General features: G+C 41.8%; 2 protein-coding genes across 2 annotated transcripts; one reads left to right on the top strand and one right to left on the bottom strand.

The window, feature by feature from the left end:
* Window positions 1-2,962: 2,962 nt before the first annotated feature.
* Window positions 2,963-13,735, bottom strand: dhrs3b (dehydrogenase/reductase (SDR family) member 3b). The gene is made up of 6 exons (XM_034870167.1): window positions 12,973-13,735; window positions 8,012-8,155; window positions 7,566-7,685; window positions 6,318-6,556; window positions 4,584-4,709; window positions 2,963-4,461 (listed from the first exon to the last, which is right to left on the bottom strand). The coding sequence occupies exons 1-6, from the start codon at window positions 13,165-13,167 to the stop codon at window positions 4,377-4,379; spliced, it is 909 nt and encodes a 302-aa protein (XP_034726058.1). The 5' UTR covers window positions 13,168-13,735; the 3' UTR covers window positions 2,963-4,376.
* Window positions 13,736-16,120: 2,385 nt separating this feature from the next.
* aadacl4 (arylacetamide deacetylase-like 4) lies at window positions 16,121-18,683 on the top strand. The gene is made up of 4 exons (XM_034870168.1): window positions 16,121-16,461; window positions 16,878-17,103; window positions 17,390-17,453; window positions 17,848-18,683. The coding sequence occupies exons 1-4, from the start codon at window positions 16,285-16,287 to the stop codon at window positions 18,629-18,631; spliced, it is 1,251 nt and encodes a 416-aa protein (XP_034726059.1). The 5' UTR covers window positions 16,121-16,284; the 3' UTR covers window positions 18,632-18,683.
* The last annotated feature ends 1 nt before the right edge of the window (window position 18,684 follows it).

Here is an 18,684-nt window from a genome sequence, read left to right as displayed (position 1 = left end):
AAATCACCAACAGAAATGCAATGACCATGATAAGGTGAGATACCATGGTAGACTGTGTGCAATGGTGATACTGCAAAAGTAAACAGTGCAGTGACTGAACAGTGAATTTCATAATATTTAACAGGGAATGTGTATTTATTGTCATGCTGCACATTGTCTCTGCCTGGGTTAAAGAGTATTGGCTTCATGATTAACCTCACAGCGAGGAAGGAAACAGCATGGCCTACAGATAAGCACACATTTGCACTCAGTTGCATTTCCAATGCACATTGCTCTTTGCTCTGAACCACAGGCAGACCGGCAATCTGGCAATCTGGCACTTCTGGATAATGCCAGAAACGTAGCACCTCTGGAGTTTCACAGTAGTATGACAAAAATACACAAGACTGTACTGCTGCAGCCTGGAGCCTCCCGTCTGGTGCCGTCAGGCTTCTACTTTTCAAAAATCAAAGCTCCGTCCACAATGACTTTGTACTTTTGTGTTTTTGGTGTTTAGGTATGTAATATTATGTTTTAAATATGCACGCATTTCCATCATTTTCTAAGATGGTGCCATTGCAGAACATGTGAAGGTTGAATGAATTGCTCCAGTGTGTGTATTATTTAACTATGGAAGCCTGTAAGTGCTGTTGTTGCCATAAAGTCACGTGCGCCTGGTTTTTGCAATTATAAAGTAAATAATGTCACCGTTTGAAAAACTGTCCCGGTAAGGGACGGAATTGCCAGGGCCAAAGTTTTCTGTTCTTAACTTTATATGCTAGTTACAGTCTCAGGAGGATCAGATCAATCAGAGCATATTGTTAAGCAAACAGAAGGAGTGAAATTCTGAGGTCTGTGGATAATAAGGTGGAGCTTTGTGTGTTCTTGTTGTGAGTCCACACAGTCATCCCTCTGCCATTTTAATTTGTGAAAGCAAACGTTTTTAATGTTAACTGCCATTTTTTTGTGGTGTGAATGAGTGATGAGAATTTACATTGATGTGATCATCCTACAGAATGCAATATTATACAAAGCAGCCGTTTAGGCTGGGCATATTTTCTTTTATGCATAGCACACTAATAAAATGAGTCATTCATTATTAAAGGCTGTGGTAATTCTAAATAGCGCATTGACGTTGTTTTATGTTTCTCGTCCTGCTGTACTGTTTCAGTTTATGTGTATATTTTCCAAATGCAATCATGGGCACTCACATCATAAAGAAGTTTAGCTTGTTAGAAATGTCCAACATAGGTTTCCCTTGAGGTTTAGATACATGCAGCTGAGTGCGGTATTTTAATTTTTACTACAGCCCTTTTTTTTTATTGCGATAAACCTCAATGTGCTCATGTCATTAAACATTAATGAGTTCTGATTCACTGTCTACCATCTGCGAGGTGAAAACGAGCACAACCCCTCCATAACCTTATTAGTTATTTTTTATTGCAGCTCATGATCTCTAAAGGTCTCGTGTTTTTTTGTGGAGCAATATAAAATGCACTTTTCATTTTGCTTCAATTTAGGTTGGGTTCGCTCTCGGTCTCGTCTTTATTCGTCAGATGGCATTCATGCTCTGGATGGCGGACTATTTTCAAAACTAAAGGGGGACGGCTAGATACAGGGTAACTACAGATATTTGGAAGAAACTAGGTGGTACACACACACTGGTCTTTACTACTCAGTCCTGATGTGAAACTGAACTTCGACTGAAAAATTAAATTAAATCTTGAAAAACAGGCGCAAACACACCAGCAGGGCACTAAAAGGAAGTAGAGGCACTGTTACTCTAAGGTATGAAATATATACTGATACACTAATCAATGCAAAAACCTACAAAAAGTCTGTTTAACTTGCCTCAGAGAGGTAACATATACACTATGTTTAACCCAAAACCTACACGAGAGTTTTAGCTCCCTGATAGAACTATCTCCGGCCATATTAACGCATGACAATGCATATCACATGAGCATTCACATTCCCTGGACACGGTGAAAAATGGAAGCAGATCGTCTTGATGTTACGTTGCAGATGTAAATCATGGATGTATATACAAAAAAATACTTTATAAAAATACTGCTTGGGCCGAAAACGAGGTCAAGCTGTTACTGAAAGGTATGTAAGCCTACCTAAGACTGATGAGACGGACAGACGTGCATCTTCATTTCCAAAAGTCTGCATCTGTGCCCATCCAGACTACCAAGCAACCCAAACGGGGGTAGCTGTGTATCCAAATGTCTCGGTTTTAGGGGCTCAGAAACGCTAGAGTAGTGTGGCTGCAAGGTGTAAAAGTAGCATTATTTTTTTCAAAACCAAAAGTAGCAGTAATGCATAGATGTAGCCTGAACTAGCTTTGTGAGCTACATAAAATCTGTGGAACGAAGATGCGTGCAGTTTTTTGTCTCTTTTTAGTATCATAAAAGTCTCTCATACTGAGATAGTTACATCTCTCAGACTGATAGTTACATCTGAGATATCAAGTTTTTCATTGAGCTTTTCCTTTGCTGTGTTCTTCATTTTAAGTTCATTCTGAAAAATAATATTTCCTGTAATCTTGTTTTCTTTCTTGGTTTTTGGAAGGCTAATAAGCCATCATGTAAAAAATTAAAAGTTAGTAGCTAACTACAAAGTGGGAAATAGCTGTGAAAATGAGGCTCAGAGTTGGATGTTATATAAAAATGCAATACCTTTTGAAGTTTGGTGTCTTCATGTGTTGTTAATTTAATGCTGTCAACATGTATAAAATGTAACATATACATATATATATATTTAAATATGAATGGAGTGGAAAGAGAGGGGAATGGGACATCAACCCTTAGGTTCCCAATAACATCCCGCCACTTGACATAGTAAAGCAATCCGGCTGTTTTAGTTAAAGAAATAGCTCAATAGTTTGGGAAATCCACATTTTTTAGCCTATCTTGCTGAGAGTTGGATATGAAGATCCATATCACTCCCAGCACATATACTGTACATAGGAAAAAAAAGGTTTACCTTTGGATAAAGGTAGGCTAGCTGTTTCCCCCTGCTTTCAAGGCGTTATGCTAAGCTAAGATAATTGGCTGCTGATATTCTCGTTTAATCCTGAGCACCTTTACCAAAAATGTCACACTATTCTTTTAATATACTGAAGTTTAGTTTCATTCAGCTCACATAATCTGAAATCTCTGATCAGTATGTTCTGTTTTATTCAAATCAGCTACTGGAGTTAGATCAGAAGAGACTTTTGTTTAATTTCCGTTCCACGCTGTCCAATCTTTGGGTAATTCCGCCGTAAATTTGTTTCTTTCTGATTTTAGAACATGCTTTTTCTACTTCTTGAATACTTTCCTTTATCAAAAGGTTATTGTGAGACTCTGGCATTGATACATGACATCCATTGTGAATTTGCGCAGCCCCCGCCCTTTGTTTGGAGCTAAAGCCTTGGAACAGATTAATTATGCAATAAAGTGAAATAGGCTCCACATCTTCCCTTTCTTTTTTAGAAAATTAGCCTCTGGGGTTCATACCAATCATTTATATGATCTACTAACAAAAAATGTGTGGCGGTAGCAGACAAGATTGTATGAGAGTGATCCAAGCTATAAAAAAACAAAGTGACATATTTGAATCGTTTTTTTAACTTAACATAATTAAGGTTTAAAGATGACTGCTGCTCTTTCAGGGCTCAATAAATACAACAGTCTCTCTGTCTGTATGTGTTGGTTCATTGAATGTGGTTTAGACCACTCTGCACGTAGGAGGACAAGGTCCTGACAGACTTGTTTTGAGTTCAATATGTTTATGGAAAATTGCACTATTTTCTGACAGCAGGCAACAGACAAGAATGTACATGCTTCTCCCGAGCGTATGTTTTATGTTTTGACAATATCGTCTGTCACAGTCACTCTTTTGCTAGGCATAAATCAAAGGTGCAATAGGAGTCAAAACCCAGACACAAAACAATCTGTACCTCTTCTACATTGTACACTCGCTTTTATCATGCACAAAGGACACACGTTCCATCTCTAAAACTTCATTTTTTTATTATCTTGTTTTGATTCAAAGAAGAAGAATTAAAAAAAGAAGTGTAAAAACAGGCTAAAACAAGTGTCACAAAAAAACTCCCAGATTAACTACTGGTTCAGACCTATGCATGGCTTCTGTTGAAAGTGAAAAATGGCATTCAGTCCTTCATGCTATATACACAAAGGCACACACATACAGATGGGACCCGGGTGAATCCTGCAGTTTATCAATTAATTCTACCTGCAGAAGCAGCCGCCTTGCATGTCCCCTAAGTATTTGTCTTCACGCTATCATGGGGCCTCCTCTATCCTCCTTCCAGACGTCTTAAGGTCCATTTTTCCTTCAGTACACCCCAGAGCTGTTGAGGTCTCTCTCACATTGTGTGCGATCCAGGTTCATGTCCTCCCTTTGAACGTGTTCATGCAGGTGTAAGTCCCGGAAAACCTGTAGATTTCTTCAAGTGAAACTTGTGGCATGAAGCTAAAAAAGTGCACAAAGACCGAGGGTGGAGTGTTAAGCGTGGAACAAGTATGGTCATTAAAAGCAACTAAGAACAAAGTAAATGGTGAATGACAAGTTTCTTTTCTTTTTTTTGGAATTACCTTTTTAAAAAGACAAGGGCATGCATAGTCCAGGGCAGGTATAGGTAGGCCTTGTCAGCTCTGACTGCATCCACTGTCTTCTTGGCAACTACCTCAGGTAAGAGAGGTGGAAAGAGCTGCGGAAACCTGCATAAAAAAAATATATAGTAGTTTTAACCCCCGTTTTGTCTTCCCGTCAATATTGAAAAGCAAAACTTTTGTTGATGTTTTTTTAATCAATATTTTTTGTGCTTTTTTCAATGTTTGTCACTTTTTGACGTTTAACACTAATAACTTATTATTTATTGGAATTTATGGTCAATAAACCTCATTTATAGGAAATTGTGCCTACTGTTTGAGTCAGAAAAGGAAAAAATAGGAATTATTTAGACTAAAATAAAAGGAAAGTATGTACAGACTGGAATACGTTAACTTTTGCTGAACAATATTTCAAACTTTTATTTTTCAATTGCTTTAAAACTGAATAAGACACCCCAAAATTAATAAAAGTAGAGATTTGTACTTGCCAAAGAGCGTTGTGTGGAATCAATCATGTTATTTTGGTAATTAAAAAAAACACTGATATAGAAAAACGGGTCAATTTGACCCAAGGACAACATGAGACACAAGACAAAGTGATCCTTCTGATGAAACAGAGAATGCATTTTTAAGGTGAATCCACTCCTCATAACAAGCCCGTTGGTGACATTTTAAGTGCAAACAAATCCCACAAGCTGGACATGTTTTTAATGGCAACATAGCAACGATGTTCAAATCTGTTGATGTCAGCAACCAAGCTGCGCATTCAATGTTTTTCTAAAAGCTTGTAAAAAACTACGTGAAAGGTTGAGTGTACTAATGCACCTATACAAGAACATTCTGTGTTATACATGCAAAGCACCTTACACGGTTCAGTCACTATTAAAAAGGTTCACTGTCACCGTTAAAGGCCTCAAGGCGGCAGATAGACTGATGACAAATTAATAAATCAATGAATTACTTAATGAATGTGTCCCTAAGGAGTCACAAATTTCCTTCAAATAAACTCTCACTTCCCAGCACTGTGACTTTAATGTCTTTAATTGGGATCTACTAGGGAGTAGCTCATTATATTATATATCAATATGTATAGATATTGTGACATGAGACTCAATATCGTTTTATATTTTGAATATTGTATCCATTTATATTTCATTTATTTCCATTTATATTTTACCAATATAAATATATGACACTGTGTATTGTCTTTTACTGGTTTTAAAGGCTAAATTCTATTGCATGTTCTATTATTTGCCCTTACCCACGTTACTGATTATTATTTATCAAATCTCTTGTTGTGTAAATATTTTGTGAAAGCACCAATTGTCAGCAATATTATCACATTATCAATATTGAAATATTTGCTAAAAGATATTTTGATATTTGATTTTCTCTATATTGTACAGCCCTGCCTTGAATATCACTATATAGTTAATTTCACAGTAATCCATCCAGTAACTGTCAAGATATACACTCTGAACCACAACCTCACAGTGGTGCTAGTGGAAAAGTCAATGGATCCCTAGAGTCACTAGGATTTATTCTGTTGGGTACATGAAAGTACACAATATGGCAATCCATCCAATAGTTAAGATATTTCACTGTGGAACAAAGCAGTGGACCGATTGAACCTAAGGACCGGCACTGTTATCCCTGGAACCCCGCTGCTAGGTCAGCTAAAAATACAAACCAATTGCACAAAGCATATTTAACTACCTGACTCTCATGCCCTGGAACATCTCTGTATTGGTGTGGAAGGGAAGCACAGTGGTGCAGCCAACGCCGGGACAGTCCAGCAGGCCCAGCGTCAGACTCTCCATGAAGGCCAGCGATGAGGCCTTGGATGTGCAGTAGTCTATGGCCCCAGGGATGGGAGACTGCGACAAGATGGAGTTTATGCACACTACGTGGCCGTGCTGGAGCTCAAGCATCCGAGGCAGGAAGGCTTTTGTTGTCTGGGATGAGGAAAGAAAATAAAAGGGCGTATGAAAACAAGGAGGATTGAAGCGTGGAAATAGAAGGTGACATATATTTAGATTAAAAAGAACAGAACAAAAAAAGAGACCCACAGTGCAACCACAGATTAAATTTCTACTTCCATTGAGATGATAATTGCATTCCTGTCTGCATATGGCATTGTCTTTTGATGTCCGTTTGAAATAAAATTGAGCCATGAGATTCAAAATCCTTCTGATGTTTCAGGAGCTGAGAGGCAATTTGGAAATACCCAACTTAACCTGCCATAATAGCGGTCGTGACTGACAAGTCTACCGTATAAAAATATGAAAATGATGAGGATAATCTGCTAGGAGGAATTCCCCTAACTTCTGCATGCTCTGTTTTAGTCTCTGAAAGCCTTAAGGGCGTTTTACAGTAGCTGCAGCCAAGCTGGCGTCCACAAACGTGATGTCATGTTAGTGCCGTTTGGGGGGGCAGTAGCTCAGTCAGAAGGGAGTTGGGTTGGGAACCGGAGGGTCGCTGGTTCAATCCCCAAATTATGGTGGTGGATTGGTAGCTGGAGAGGTGCCAGTTCACCTAAAGAGAAGTCTAAGTCTTTATACTCCCGCGTGGTGGTTGCGACACTAGTTGCAGTCTTTTCCTGAACAGAGGTGGCGCTAATGAGGAAAGGCTACGGACGTAGATTTTTCTACAGAGTAGAAGAAGAAGAAAAAAGGGTCAACAACGGCAGAACTGGCAGCAGCGTTGACGTCAATGCTTCGATTTGATTCGATGACCTATCTCATCGGATCAAGCTTTTCATTCACCATGGAAGGACTCATCCTAACCCAGAAAGATTACAAGAGAGACATGCAGTCACTCTGAGAGTCCTCGTTCAGGCTTCCTGTTCCTGCTTTATCGTGCGCCGCAAAAAAAAAAAATAGAGTGGTGCGCGCCCTCTGGAAAATCTTGGCGTCACATTGGCGCGCACACACTTGGATGAGTCGACTGGAAAACGGCTCTTACCCAGAACTGTCCCATGGTGTTGATGTGTTGGGATTTCAGAAGGGCGTCGTCGTCGCTGTCCATCAGACTTTTGCCGTGGACTACAGCTGCGTTGTTCACTAATATTGTAACATCTCCCACCTGAGATTAAAAAGCACAACAAGAAAAAAAAACACTGTTAAAGATCTTATGTGTTCTCTGTCTGCTTTTTGTGAGATGATACAGTTGTGCTGCTCCAGAGCTGTCAGCAATATCCTGCTCTCTTATTCATATATTTCATATGAAGTGTAATCTATACACCAGATGGGAGACAGAGCAGCTCAGAGCCAATACACATTCAGCAGTGGAGACAGAGGCATTACAGAGAACAGTTTTTATGATGTGGTTCACGACATTTCCACGTGTTTATGATGTGTTTTCTTGACATTTCTCTTTGTGTAAGTAGAAATATCTTGATATTGGCGTACCTTTTCTCTAACCACCTTGGCTTGCCTGTAAACTTCCTCCCGATTGGCCACATCACACAGGAAGTAATGGCACTCTGTTCCTGTGAGAGAGATCTCTTCAGCTGTTTCTTTGAGGCACTTTTCTGTTCTGCCCCACAAGATCACCTAGCAAGAAAAAGAAAAAGAAAAAACATTTTTAAAGAACAGAAACAAACAGTGAAATGCTCTGCCCTGAAACTGTGCCGAGATCGGAAGCAATTAAGTGAAACGTAACTCATAAGTGGAACAAAAAGGGTTGTTTTTACAGTCAGTCATCAACAAAACATTACGTATGTTTTACACAATTTCTCATGCAATGACACCTGGTGTAACTATGAAAGATCTTTGAGCAGCAATGCTCTTTTCATTCAGAGAACAGAAAGGCCATTTTCACTCCAACAAATAGTATTCGAGCAAGATTAAAGGCTTGGGGGTTTCGGTGCGAATGAATTGTCTCTTCATCCACCCGGAGACTAAATGAAGGCCAGTCATTTGAGCAGGGAACGTGGGGTTGGATGGAGGTGGGGGGACTAGTGATTGGGCAATTAGATCTGTCAGTCTTTGGGGTCAGGGAAAGGTAATGAAATCAGGGGGTGAGCCCTCCTCATCTCTCAAACACAAATTCTCAAAGAGATTACACGGCCTGTTGGGCAGATGAGCCCTGTCATTTCTGGTCAGGGAGTCTGAAAACAGTGCATGTGTGAAGTGCTGAGGACGACAGTGTGGGATTTGGCTGGTCGCCCTGTGACCAAGGTTCAAATTTGAGCAAAAAGCCTCATGGAAAGTGAGCTTGTGTATGTGAGAGACAGAAAATGTGATTGTGTGTACGCACACACACACACACACACACACACAAAAGAGAGCGTGTCTCTTGCCACTTGCAAGAATTGAATAGCTGGAGATGATCACATTCGTCGTCTGTCATCCTGCAGTAACAGGACACTTTCACACTGTGCCAATCTTTTCAAATTCACTTAGCATTTGTCTAGAGCCAAACAACATACTGCCAATGACAATATGCTAATTTGCACAACCACAGCCCCTAAAACTCACCACTGTGTTATTTTGTTTAATGCCATTTTCATGTGTCAGTACCTGTCTGATATTAACAATGGCAGAAGCAAGCTAAACTGAAATATTGACACTATAAAGCTCTAGGGGACATCATAGATTACAGTCTGAGACGTGTTCTTTATTTCTGCATCAGATCTGAAGCAATAAGGCTTTGGCTCCCTCTGCGAGACGCCCTTGTTTGAGTTACTTCTGATTGTTTTTTTTGTTTGCTTCATTTGCAAGCCCATTGGAGTAATCAGTGAAGGCAGACAGGTCTTGATAAATAACGGAAAGCTTTTAATAGGATTTGAGCCTTACAAACAAAGCTGACAGCTCTCATTAAAAGTCAGCACTCAAACTGTGCTCTCCTGTTAAAATGTTATTAAATTAATTAGGTTTATCATCCGTCACAGCACACAGGACCCTCAGAACAAACAAGCACTGGCCAAATTGCGATCTGGATAGAAACAGTAAGAAAACAAGTTTTTAATTGACCTTGCAGAAGCCCACTTCGCTATCAGTGATGATGAAGAAGACATGTTCGAAATGGGCATGCCCACCAGGACTTAATGTCAACACACAGTGCAGTGGTGGAATGTAACTAAGTAAATGTACTCAAGTAACTTAAGTAAACATTTCAGATACTTATTGAGTCTCTGCTTTTAATGCCACTTTGTACTTCTACTGCACTACATTTCAGAGGAAAATACTGTACTTTTCATCCCAATACATCTGACCTCTTTAGGTACTTTTGCACACAAAACACATGTAGTTTATAAAATACGATGGTTTAAGTATGTAAGTTTATGTATAAACTATACTACCACAGAATATACAGTAGAGGCGTACAAATCCAGAAGACACTAACATCCTTTTACTTAACCCTCATGTTGTCCTTGGGTCAAATTTGACCCGTTTTCAGTTTTTTTTATCACCAAAAATGGGCCTTCAAAATAAGATAATAGAATAGAATAATAAAAACAACAACAAAAAGCACCCACAACAATTAAAAAGTGACAAAAATGTCAGGAAAAGCAATAATAGTGGTTCACGTTTGAGGGGAAGACAACACAAGGGTTATATTTTCAATGGAGGATTTTTCCTTGTAAATGAGTAGTTTATACAGTGTGGTATTAGTACTTGTACTTAAGTAAAGGATCTAAATACACACGTGGTAAGTAAAATCTCTCTAAAACGACACATTTAGTTTTGGCAAAGTTTTACGAAAGACTTTCAGAGCGAGCTGCCACTGGCTGTGGTGTATGCCTCCGTGTCTCCAGTAGCTCCAGCTGAATTACAGTGATACTTTATCTCTCAGATCTGAATGTATGGGTGGGTATGAACCCTCCTTTTCACACCCATTGTATGGGCCAGCAGAGAGGCGGCACACAGAGGGGGCAGCAGGAGTTCAGGAGGCAGTCGCCTGCCGCTGTCTAATTACTGCGGAGACAGCCAGGTCAGTTGCAGGGCAATACCCAGCTGGGAGCAGTGTGCTTCCCGCCTCCAGCACAACATGCACACCCACTCACACAAACCTGTTGTCAGTGCTCCGGTTTGGCTCATCTTCCCTGAGTGATCTATTCATGCAATGTTTACAACCACAGGAAAACCAATGTTTTCTGCAAAACCCTTTCTTCTAAAGTCAAAAAGTACTTAGGAAATGGAGCTTTGAAGAAATCTGGTGGTTAGCTGTCAACTATTTACTGGCATTGTTCTGAAACCCTCTCGCAGTGCTCTGAACTTGGATGCCGTGTGTGAAAATACTTTGGTCTGGTTTATTGTTTCAGAGCTTCGCTCCCCGCCCCCACGTAAAGCACAAGAGAAGACCTGGCTCCCCTCCTGAGTCCCCGGCTCACCATCGCCGGATTCTTTCATCAGCGCTGTGGTTAGTCTTCCTCACACCAACGCCTGAAGCAGAGGTAAAAAAGGAAATTCCGGCTGCCAATCACAAAGGGGCTAAAACTGGGGTGAGCGTAAGTTCGTAGAGGTTAGCCCTATTCATAACCACCGTCCTATTTCCTTTTAGCATGTCTTTAGGCAGGGAGTAATTGCCATACACATTACCACAGGTGTTGTTTTCAAAGCCTTCACACCTAGATAATACCCAACAATGGGGTGCTGAAAAGCATGGTGACATCCTTTGTTGTGCAGCTGCAGAGTAAAGCTTTTAAAACCCACTGGTTTCTTCTTGCTCGTTCCCCAAGGAGATGGCATTGAAAGACAGAGGGAGGCAGTTAGTGTTTCATTCAGCTTTTAGCGATGTTTTCAAGCTGCTAAAATTGCGCTTTAAGACAGCATCTGAGACGTGGGGCTTGTGTCACACATGTAGGGATAATTACAACCCGCAGCTTTCAGCTGGGCTTCTCAACGCTTCCTACCAGGGAAATTACCACCGCTTTCTCCCATTTGCAATGATGACTCCCATCTGAGGTGATCAAAAATAGAGCTACTCTATATTAACACATTACTGCTAAAGGGACACCAGCGGCTCATCAGGCACTCAGCGGTGTAATGTTCCCCCACTGGATTGGTAGACAAACCGTAGGTGGAAATGATGATGGGAACTGAGGTTGGCCTGACCTGCAGTGGTGAGGAACAGTGTATGTAGCCGCTGGAGCATTGCAGGCCCATGTGACGGCTCCTTGTTAGGGGTGTGAGGGATTTGGAGAGTGGACCACAATGGGAGGGTGTAGGGTTTTGACGAGTGGGGGGATTCTCTGAAATTGGCAGGACTGGATGAACAGATTTTAAGCTGATTTCCTGTGAGAATATTAATTATACATTTTGGATGTTGCAAACATTGCATCCAATGGATCAGCCTAACTCTGATTAAGTAATGTAATCAGGCAACTTTTGGATTCCCTTAACTTTAAAATCCACAGAAAATAATGTTACACAGTTGATTCTATTCTAAAAGAATAGTGGAAACATGGGTAGGAGCATGCACAATTCACCTTCACAATCCAGCTGTAAGAAAACAATGAGGAATCATAGTTACAATTCCATTTTAAACTATAAACTATGTTATCTGAATCCAATCCATTTCAGTTACTGTTAGACTAATCCAAGATAATGTAATCCATTCCTCCCTAACCCCTTTTTGTGAGGTTGTTTTGTTCATTTAGTGTTGCATAAACTCCATAAAAGGCCTTGAAAATAAAAAATAATCTGGCTTTTATTAAAAGCACTATGGGGCCTTTTCTGGTGTTGTGATATGTTGCCATATTTTTTAACAATGCAGACTGATCAACACATAGTTAAACTATAACAGGGTCATAAGCAGGGCTGTGATTGTGTGTATGGCTGAGACTTTATGCGCACACACACACACACACACACACACACACACACACACACACACACACACAGGCAATGCCTTTAACACAGCGTAAATCTTATATAAAACTATAATGCACTTTCTAGACATGTCAGTCATACCAGAATCAGACAGACCTTTAGCAGGGTGGATGTCAGCCTAGTGCTGCACTTAATCACATCAATCAGCCATAAAGTCTGCCCAGACCTGCCCTCTGGTTGACCCAAGCTGTTGTGCAATACTCAACCAAAATTGAGGGCAGTGTTTCGTTTCACTGGACCAACTAGTCTACTTGCAGGTTATGATCCCTGCTTCCATAGAACAGTGGAGCAACAACAGACCTAGGGCAGGGTGGAGAGGACTGAGCAGGGCACCTGGGGAAGGGGAAGGGGGATCCAGGCTGCCCAGTTACTACTGGTTTTTGACACAAACTAAACATACAGAAAGCATGCTTTAGGAAGACAGGTTGCACGCAAACATAAATTGAACAATTTGTTGATGCATTTCTTTGCTGAGGAGTGGAAGGAGCAGTGTGGCTGCAACAAGTTGTCTACCTATAGTTAGATGAAGTTACCTTTCTGGCCCCCTGCTTGGCAAACTCTTTGGCCAGGTTGCGCCCGATTCCTCGTCCCCCACCGGTGATCAACACCACCTCCTTGGTCAGGTCCTTCCTTCTGCTCGGCAACAGCGAAAACAAACTTGCTCTGAGTATGTGATAGAGCATTTGAACGGGGAAAAGACACAGGCGACACGCGCTTTTCAAATCCATCTCGAAAAGTGCTCGCGGGCAGCCGATTAGAAGGCTTTAGCCTATAATGTTCACTGCAAGTTTACGTGCACACACGCACACAAACACACGGACACAAACACACACGCGTGCTGATATCCCCTCCCAACAATGCAGGGGCAGCGACTTGGGAGCTCCTGCAAGTTTATCCGCATGCAACCAATCTCATCTGCAGCCCCAGAATCTGTTGCATGAGTAATCCACTGGCAAAGGAATTTTAAAAAGAGCAGAAGTGTGTGACTTCAAGGAGCTCGGACATGACAGTCGACGTGCATCACGCTCTGGAGATGAGTGAGTGATCAGTCATTACGCCTGTCAACCTTTGGTAGAGACGCAGAGACGTGAAGTGAAGTCCAGGCGGCGCTCCTTGACGCGCGCTACTGAACCCGCTGGGCTTTTACTGTTGTGTTCCTGTCCTGTCCTGCCTTATATATCACCGCCTTCCACTAGTAAAAAGCCCTGGATGAACGTAAATGGGAGGTTTGTATGGGCATTAATCCTGATTGACATGTTAAGTGGATGAATATTTTTGCTCCAGAGCGCGTCTGCCCTGAGTGGTTGCGTACTTGTCTCTTCCCCCACCCCCTTTCGTGTGCCTACAGAGGTGGTTCTCAATCTGTGGTCCAGGGCCCCCCAGTGGTCGCACCGCTGCGTCCCAGGTGGGTGCCCAATCTTGTTTGGGAAACTTTATTAACTTAACCTCGTTCCATGACTTGCAGAATAACAATGGCAATGTAGATCCCAGGTTCCACTGACAGTTCGAAGTCAATGCAAAATCAACAACCAAACTATTCTCATGTAAGAGTGCCAGATGGGGCTATTTGGTCAAGGGATTCATAAACATAACTGAGGTCAACTAATCCTTACTCTGGCCCCCTATTAATTAAGAGAAGCATAAGCAAACAGACAGGTTTCTCAGCTGTGTGTTTGTTTATTGCTTAGCTGATTGACTGACAATTGTAACCATATCATGGAGCCCCCAAAATAGGTTGGCCATAGATAGATAGATAGATAGATAGATAGATAGATAGATAGATAGAGAGATAGATATGGCCCAATGGAAAGGTAAAGCGCATCAAACATATTCGGTTCTTGTATATACATTTTTTTTTAGCATATAGGCTATCTATTTATCTATGATAGAGAAAAATTGGGCAATCAGGGTTCACATCTCATACTGAAAAGCATATATTCCTGATCTCTGATCTCTCTACCCTCAATATTTGGATGCTGCCTATATGTGTAGACTCACAATGTACACAAGTATATTACACTACAAAGTACATTTATATTGATTTCCTATGTGCATAGCCACATCAGTTGTTGGAACCCAGTTTGTTTCTGCGGTAACATTTGGTGTTTTTGAAGCCGACAACATCATTCTGTTATGTGTGACAGTGCAATTTGGGAAATAGGTCAGCCCAGTCTCAGAAGCTTGGCAGGGTGACAAACAGAAAACCGCGTGAATACCTCCTAAACAAATCCTATGAATTCATGAGCCTCAGACAAGATTCCAGTCTGTGATTTTTGGCCCTGGCACTGGGATTTTTACTGGGTATCGCTGAATACAGGGCTTTTTCTGCAACTGGAATGGGTTTAAAGAGCAGCCTAACAATGGTTGCTTTGTGCTGGGCTCAGCTACTTAGGGAAGGCAGAGAGGCTCTCGAGGGCTGCTCAAAAACTCCAAGACAACACGACTCCAGATGCTGTCTTCATTTTGAAAAATTTTTTTAGATTTACTAAATGTGAATCCAAAGTCACGTTGGACTGGAACCTTGTACCAAACCAAAACTATTCTCAGCTGACGTTAAATTACATTTACTGGATTGGCAAAAAGAAGAAATAAGTCCAAGCACATGCATTGAAGCGAGTGGCAAATGGGTTCAGGATGCATGCAGAATGCAAACATGTAAAGAGTGTATCTTTCAGAAGGCACTGTTTATTCATACTCATGCTATCACTGCCATCTACAGAGCAGTCGTGAAAGTTCAGATAAGGCTGTTCTCCGTCAGCCTTCCCTCGACGCATCTCACATTTCCTTCCCCTTAGATACCAGACAATTAAAATGCCACTCTGTGTCTCGAGTGCAGCTGTAAGCAGCAGAGCTTCTTCATCACAAGGGTCATGAAAGAACGCAGGAAATACACCAAACAACCTTCAGGTACCTGAGCAAATTCCCATTTGCAACGTGGACCTGTCATACAGCCACAGTCTGATCTGCTGCCCACTGAGCAGCTCCACTGGAGCAGTTGGAGGTCAAGGGCCTTGCTCAAGGGCACCTCAGTTGTGGTGATGAGGGCGGGAAAAGTGCTACTCTTTAACTTTTCCCACCCAGATTTAATCCTGCAGCTCTGGGGATTGAACCACCGACCTCCCGGTCGCAAACAAATCCAAACAAAAAGATGTTAGAAAATATTGCTAGAGATTAAAAAAGCATCTCAATGGTAGGGTGACCAAACGTCCTCTTTTGCCCAGACATATCCACTTTTAACGTACTGTCCGGGGCGTCTGGGGTCTGGGGTCTGGGGTGGGGTATGTATAAATTCGTTAAAATGTCTGGTTTTCACTGTCTTTCATGAGACCATTAAGCGTGTAATTAAATTCACTGGGACTTTGTCTGACACAGAATAGGTCATATTTAGAACACTATTTCATATTTTTTTATTTGAAGAGAGAGGCATAGATTTAATTTTACTGCATAAGTTATTTTAACACCATGGAGGCACAATGTTCATTACCCTCTGAGAAGTCAGTTTGAACTTGCGTCAAATATGGTCACCTTAATGGTTACTATGGAAATGTATAAGTCAATAGAAAACTGCTCTATTATTATCATATATTTAGTGCAATATTGCTTAGTGAAACAACTTTGATGCTTAGGGAAACATGTACACAAATTATTTTGACTACACAGCCATAAAATACATTCAAGAATATCATTAGTTGTTCCTGGGTAACGGGCAGGCACACGTCATTAAGAAGAAACAAGGTCAAAATGCATTGCACACGGAAGTGGGAGGGGTGCAAAGAGGCTGAAAACAGGTAGATAAAACATTTATTCCTAATGACCTACCTTCAGCAGAGCACACCAACAAAACCATGGACATCGGCTGGGCAATTTTTATAATTGGCTTTGCTGCTCTTGTTGCAGCCCTCCTCCTTCTGGTAATTGGACTTGTGTACTCTGAGTTGATGAATTCAGACATTCCTCGTGGAGTTGCAAATAGGGGGAGACTGCACATGGTTCACGGCTTGCTTGTTGGCATAGCAATTGTGGTGAGTATCTACAGCATCTATAAAAATGTCCGTGCTTATTACGTTGTGTTCCTTCACGTTCTGTTTGTGGTGCACATTTCACTTTTGTTGACTATTGAATTAATCTATTATTGTGCCTGTGCATTATAAAAATATATAAATTATCTCTACTCTTTTAGGGCTTTGTCAAAGAAGGCTGTCCTTTCTTTGTCCTCCAGTAACTGATAAAGCTTAGATCAGAGAAATTTGAGATAAGAAATGAAGGTGGAAAAAACGGCAAGGTCATGCTTTCCCCTTCTTTGAAGTTGTCACAGTAAATATGGTCTCTCAGTGAGAACAAGTTTTCACTTTGACTTAAGCTATCAAGATCGCATTTTTTTCAATTGTAACATTCTGCTTCCACTTGTGGGTACGTCTGTTGTTCCTCTCCTTAAAAGGGCCGGATCCTACATCGCCTGGGGGTTTGCCATCAGGTCAGCTTTATCCGATGGTTTGTGGCCTGTTTTCTGACTCGCTTAAATCCAGTTCCTGTGGGTCTGCGAGTGAAGGACTTGAAGTTCTCTGAGGTTCCAGTGCGGGTTTATGAACCCACCGGTGTGTGCGAGGGCTTGAGGAGAGGTCTAGTGTATTTCCATGGAGGAGGATGGGTGTTGGGCAACATAGGTACGTATCATTTACTAGTAGCAGATCATTATTTAAAAATATATTTCATTATGGGATAAATGGTCTGCACTGTGTGTGTGTGTGTATGTGTGTGTGTGTGTGTGTGTGTGTGGGGAGGGGGGGGGGCGTGAAATATGAAATGTGTTCTACTACTAATAATAGTAGTTCTACACCGCTCTATATTTTACAGATAGAGCAGGTCTAGACTACACTAGACCACATACCACATATTCTTATGAAAGACCCCATCTTCTGCTAACTTTGATGCCCTCTGACCCCTGAACAGATTCTGTTGATGAAGTCTGCCGGCACATCGCCAAGGAGTCGGACACCACGGTGGTTTCTGTTGGGTACTGAACATTTTTAATGCTCGTTAACACCTGGGGGGGGGGGGGGGGGGGGGGGGGGGGGTCACCGGACCGGTTAGGGTTATTTCAAATGTCAAAGGAAACTGTGTCAACATATGTTTTGTCTAAAATTAGACATTCCTCTGTGTGTTCATATCTCTTCAATGTTATTGCTTAAAATGGGATTGTCCAGCAGACAAAATGACCAACACATATATATAATAAAAGATCCAAACTTATACCTGTGTATAGATACAGTATTGCCACAAAAAAATCGTAATGCTGTGCTGTATTGATTTTTTTTCCCCACCCCTGTAAAAACCCAAAACTTATTTCACCTTCCAAGTTGCCAGAATTCATCATATTATCTCTCTGCTGTCCCTCTCACCCCTCTCAGGTACCGATTAGCCCCTGAGCACAGGTACCCTGCCCAGCTGGACGACTGTGAGACCGCGACGTGTCACTTCCTGTCTGTGGCTGAGTCACAGTTTAGCGTGGACTCTCGCAGAGTGGCAGTCGGAGGCGACGGCACCGGGGCTAACCTGGCAGCAGCACTGTGCCAAAGGCTGGCGGGGAGAGAGGACGGGCATCTGGCGTTCCCCTGCGCTCAGGTCCTCGTCTACCCAGCCCTGCAGATGGCAGATTTCAACCTGCCCTCATACCAGCAAAATAATGCTGTGCCCATATTGTTTCGTGGCCGTATGGTGTTCTACTTTCTGCAGTACCTCAATGGGGACATGTCTGTGTGCCAGGACTTGTTGGAAGGCATCCACGTCCCCACTGAGCTCAAGCCACACTACAAGGATTTGCTCTCCACTTCCAACCTTCCCCCTCAGTTCCTGACGCGGGGTTTCAGCGAGCACCCTTCCCCAGAATATGACGGGCAGGTGTATCACGCGATCAAGGCTGGTTTGGAACATGAGGTCTCACCTTTACTGGCGGAGGACGCTGTCATTGAGAAAACACCTCCTACCTTCATCCTCACCTGCGAGTATGACGTCCTGAGGGACGATGGGATTCTTTACAGGAAACGGCTGCTGGACTTGGAAAAGGTTGTCACCTGGCGACATGTGAGCAATGGTTTTCATGGTATGATTAACTTTTTTAAACAGGGCTGGCTTACTTTTCCCTCGGCAGAGCAGGTTGTGGATAGTGTCGTTGAGTACATGAAGACATTGTGAAGATCATGCCATGTACCTTATTCTACTTTTGTTTAACATTTTAATAAACAAAA

The sequence above is a fragment of the Etheostoma cragini genome, chromosome 4 (genome assembly GCF_013103735.1).
Source record: "Etheostoma cragini isolate CJK2018 chromosome 4, CSU_Ecrag_1.0, whole genome shotgun sequence".
Taxonomy (NCBI): Eukaryota; Metazoa; Chordata; class Actinopteri; order Perciformes; family Percidae; genus Etheostoma; species Etheostoma cragini.
Note: the sequence above shows the minus strand (reverse complement) of the source record. Positions and strands in the feature narration are given on the sequence as shown.

Excerpts from the sequence above, each read along its gene's own strand:
- aadacl4 (XM_034870168.1), top strand. The coding sequence starts at position 16,285 with ATGGACATCGGCTGGGCAATTTTTATAATTGGCTTTGCTGCTCTTGTT. Across the intron at positions 17,104-17,389 it reads ATGGGTGTTGGGCAACATAG|ATTCTGTTGATGAAGTCTGC; the intron begins GTACGTATCATT and ends ACCCCTGAACAG. Across the intron at positions 17,454-17,847 it reads ACCACGGTGGTTTCTGTTGG|GTACCGATTAGCCCCTGAGC; the intron begins GTACTGAACATT and ends CACCCCTCTCAG.
- dhrs3b (XM_034870167.1), bottom strand. The coding sequence starts at position 13,167 with ATGGATTTGAAAAGCGCGTGTCGCCTGTGTCTTTTCCCCGTTCAAATG. Across the intron at positions 8,156-12,972 it reads CCAAGCAGGGGGCCAGAAAG|GTGATCTTGTGGGGCAGAAC; the intron begins GTAACTTCATCT and ends TTTTCTTGCTAG. Across the intron at positions 6,557-7,565 it reads ACACCATGGGACAGTTCTGG|ACAACAAAAGCCTTCCTGCC; the intron begins GTAAGAGCCGTT and ends TCCTCATCCCAG.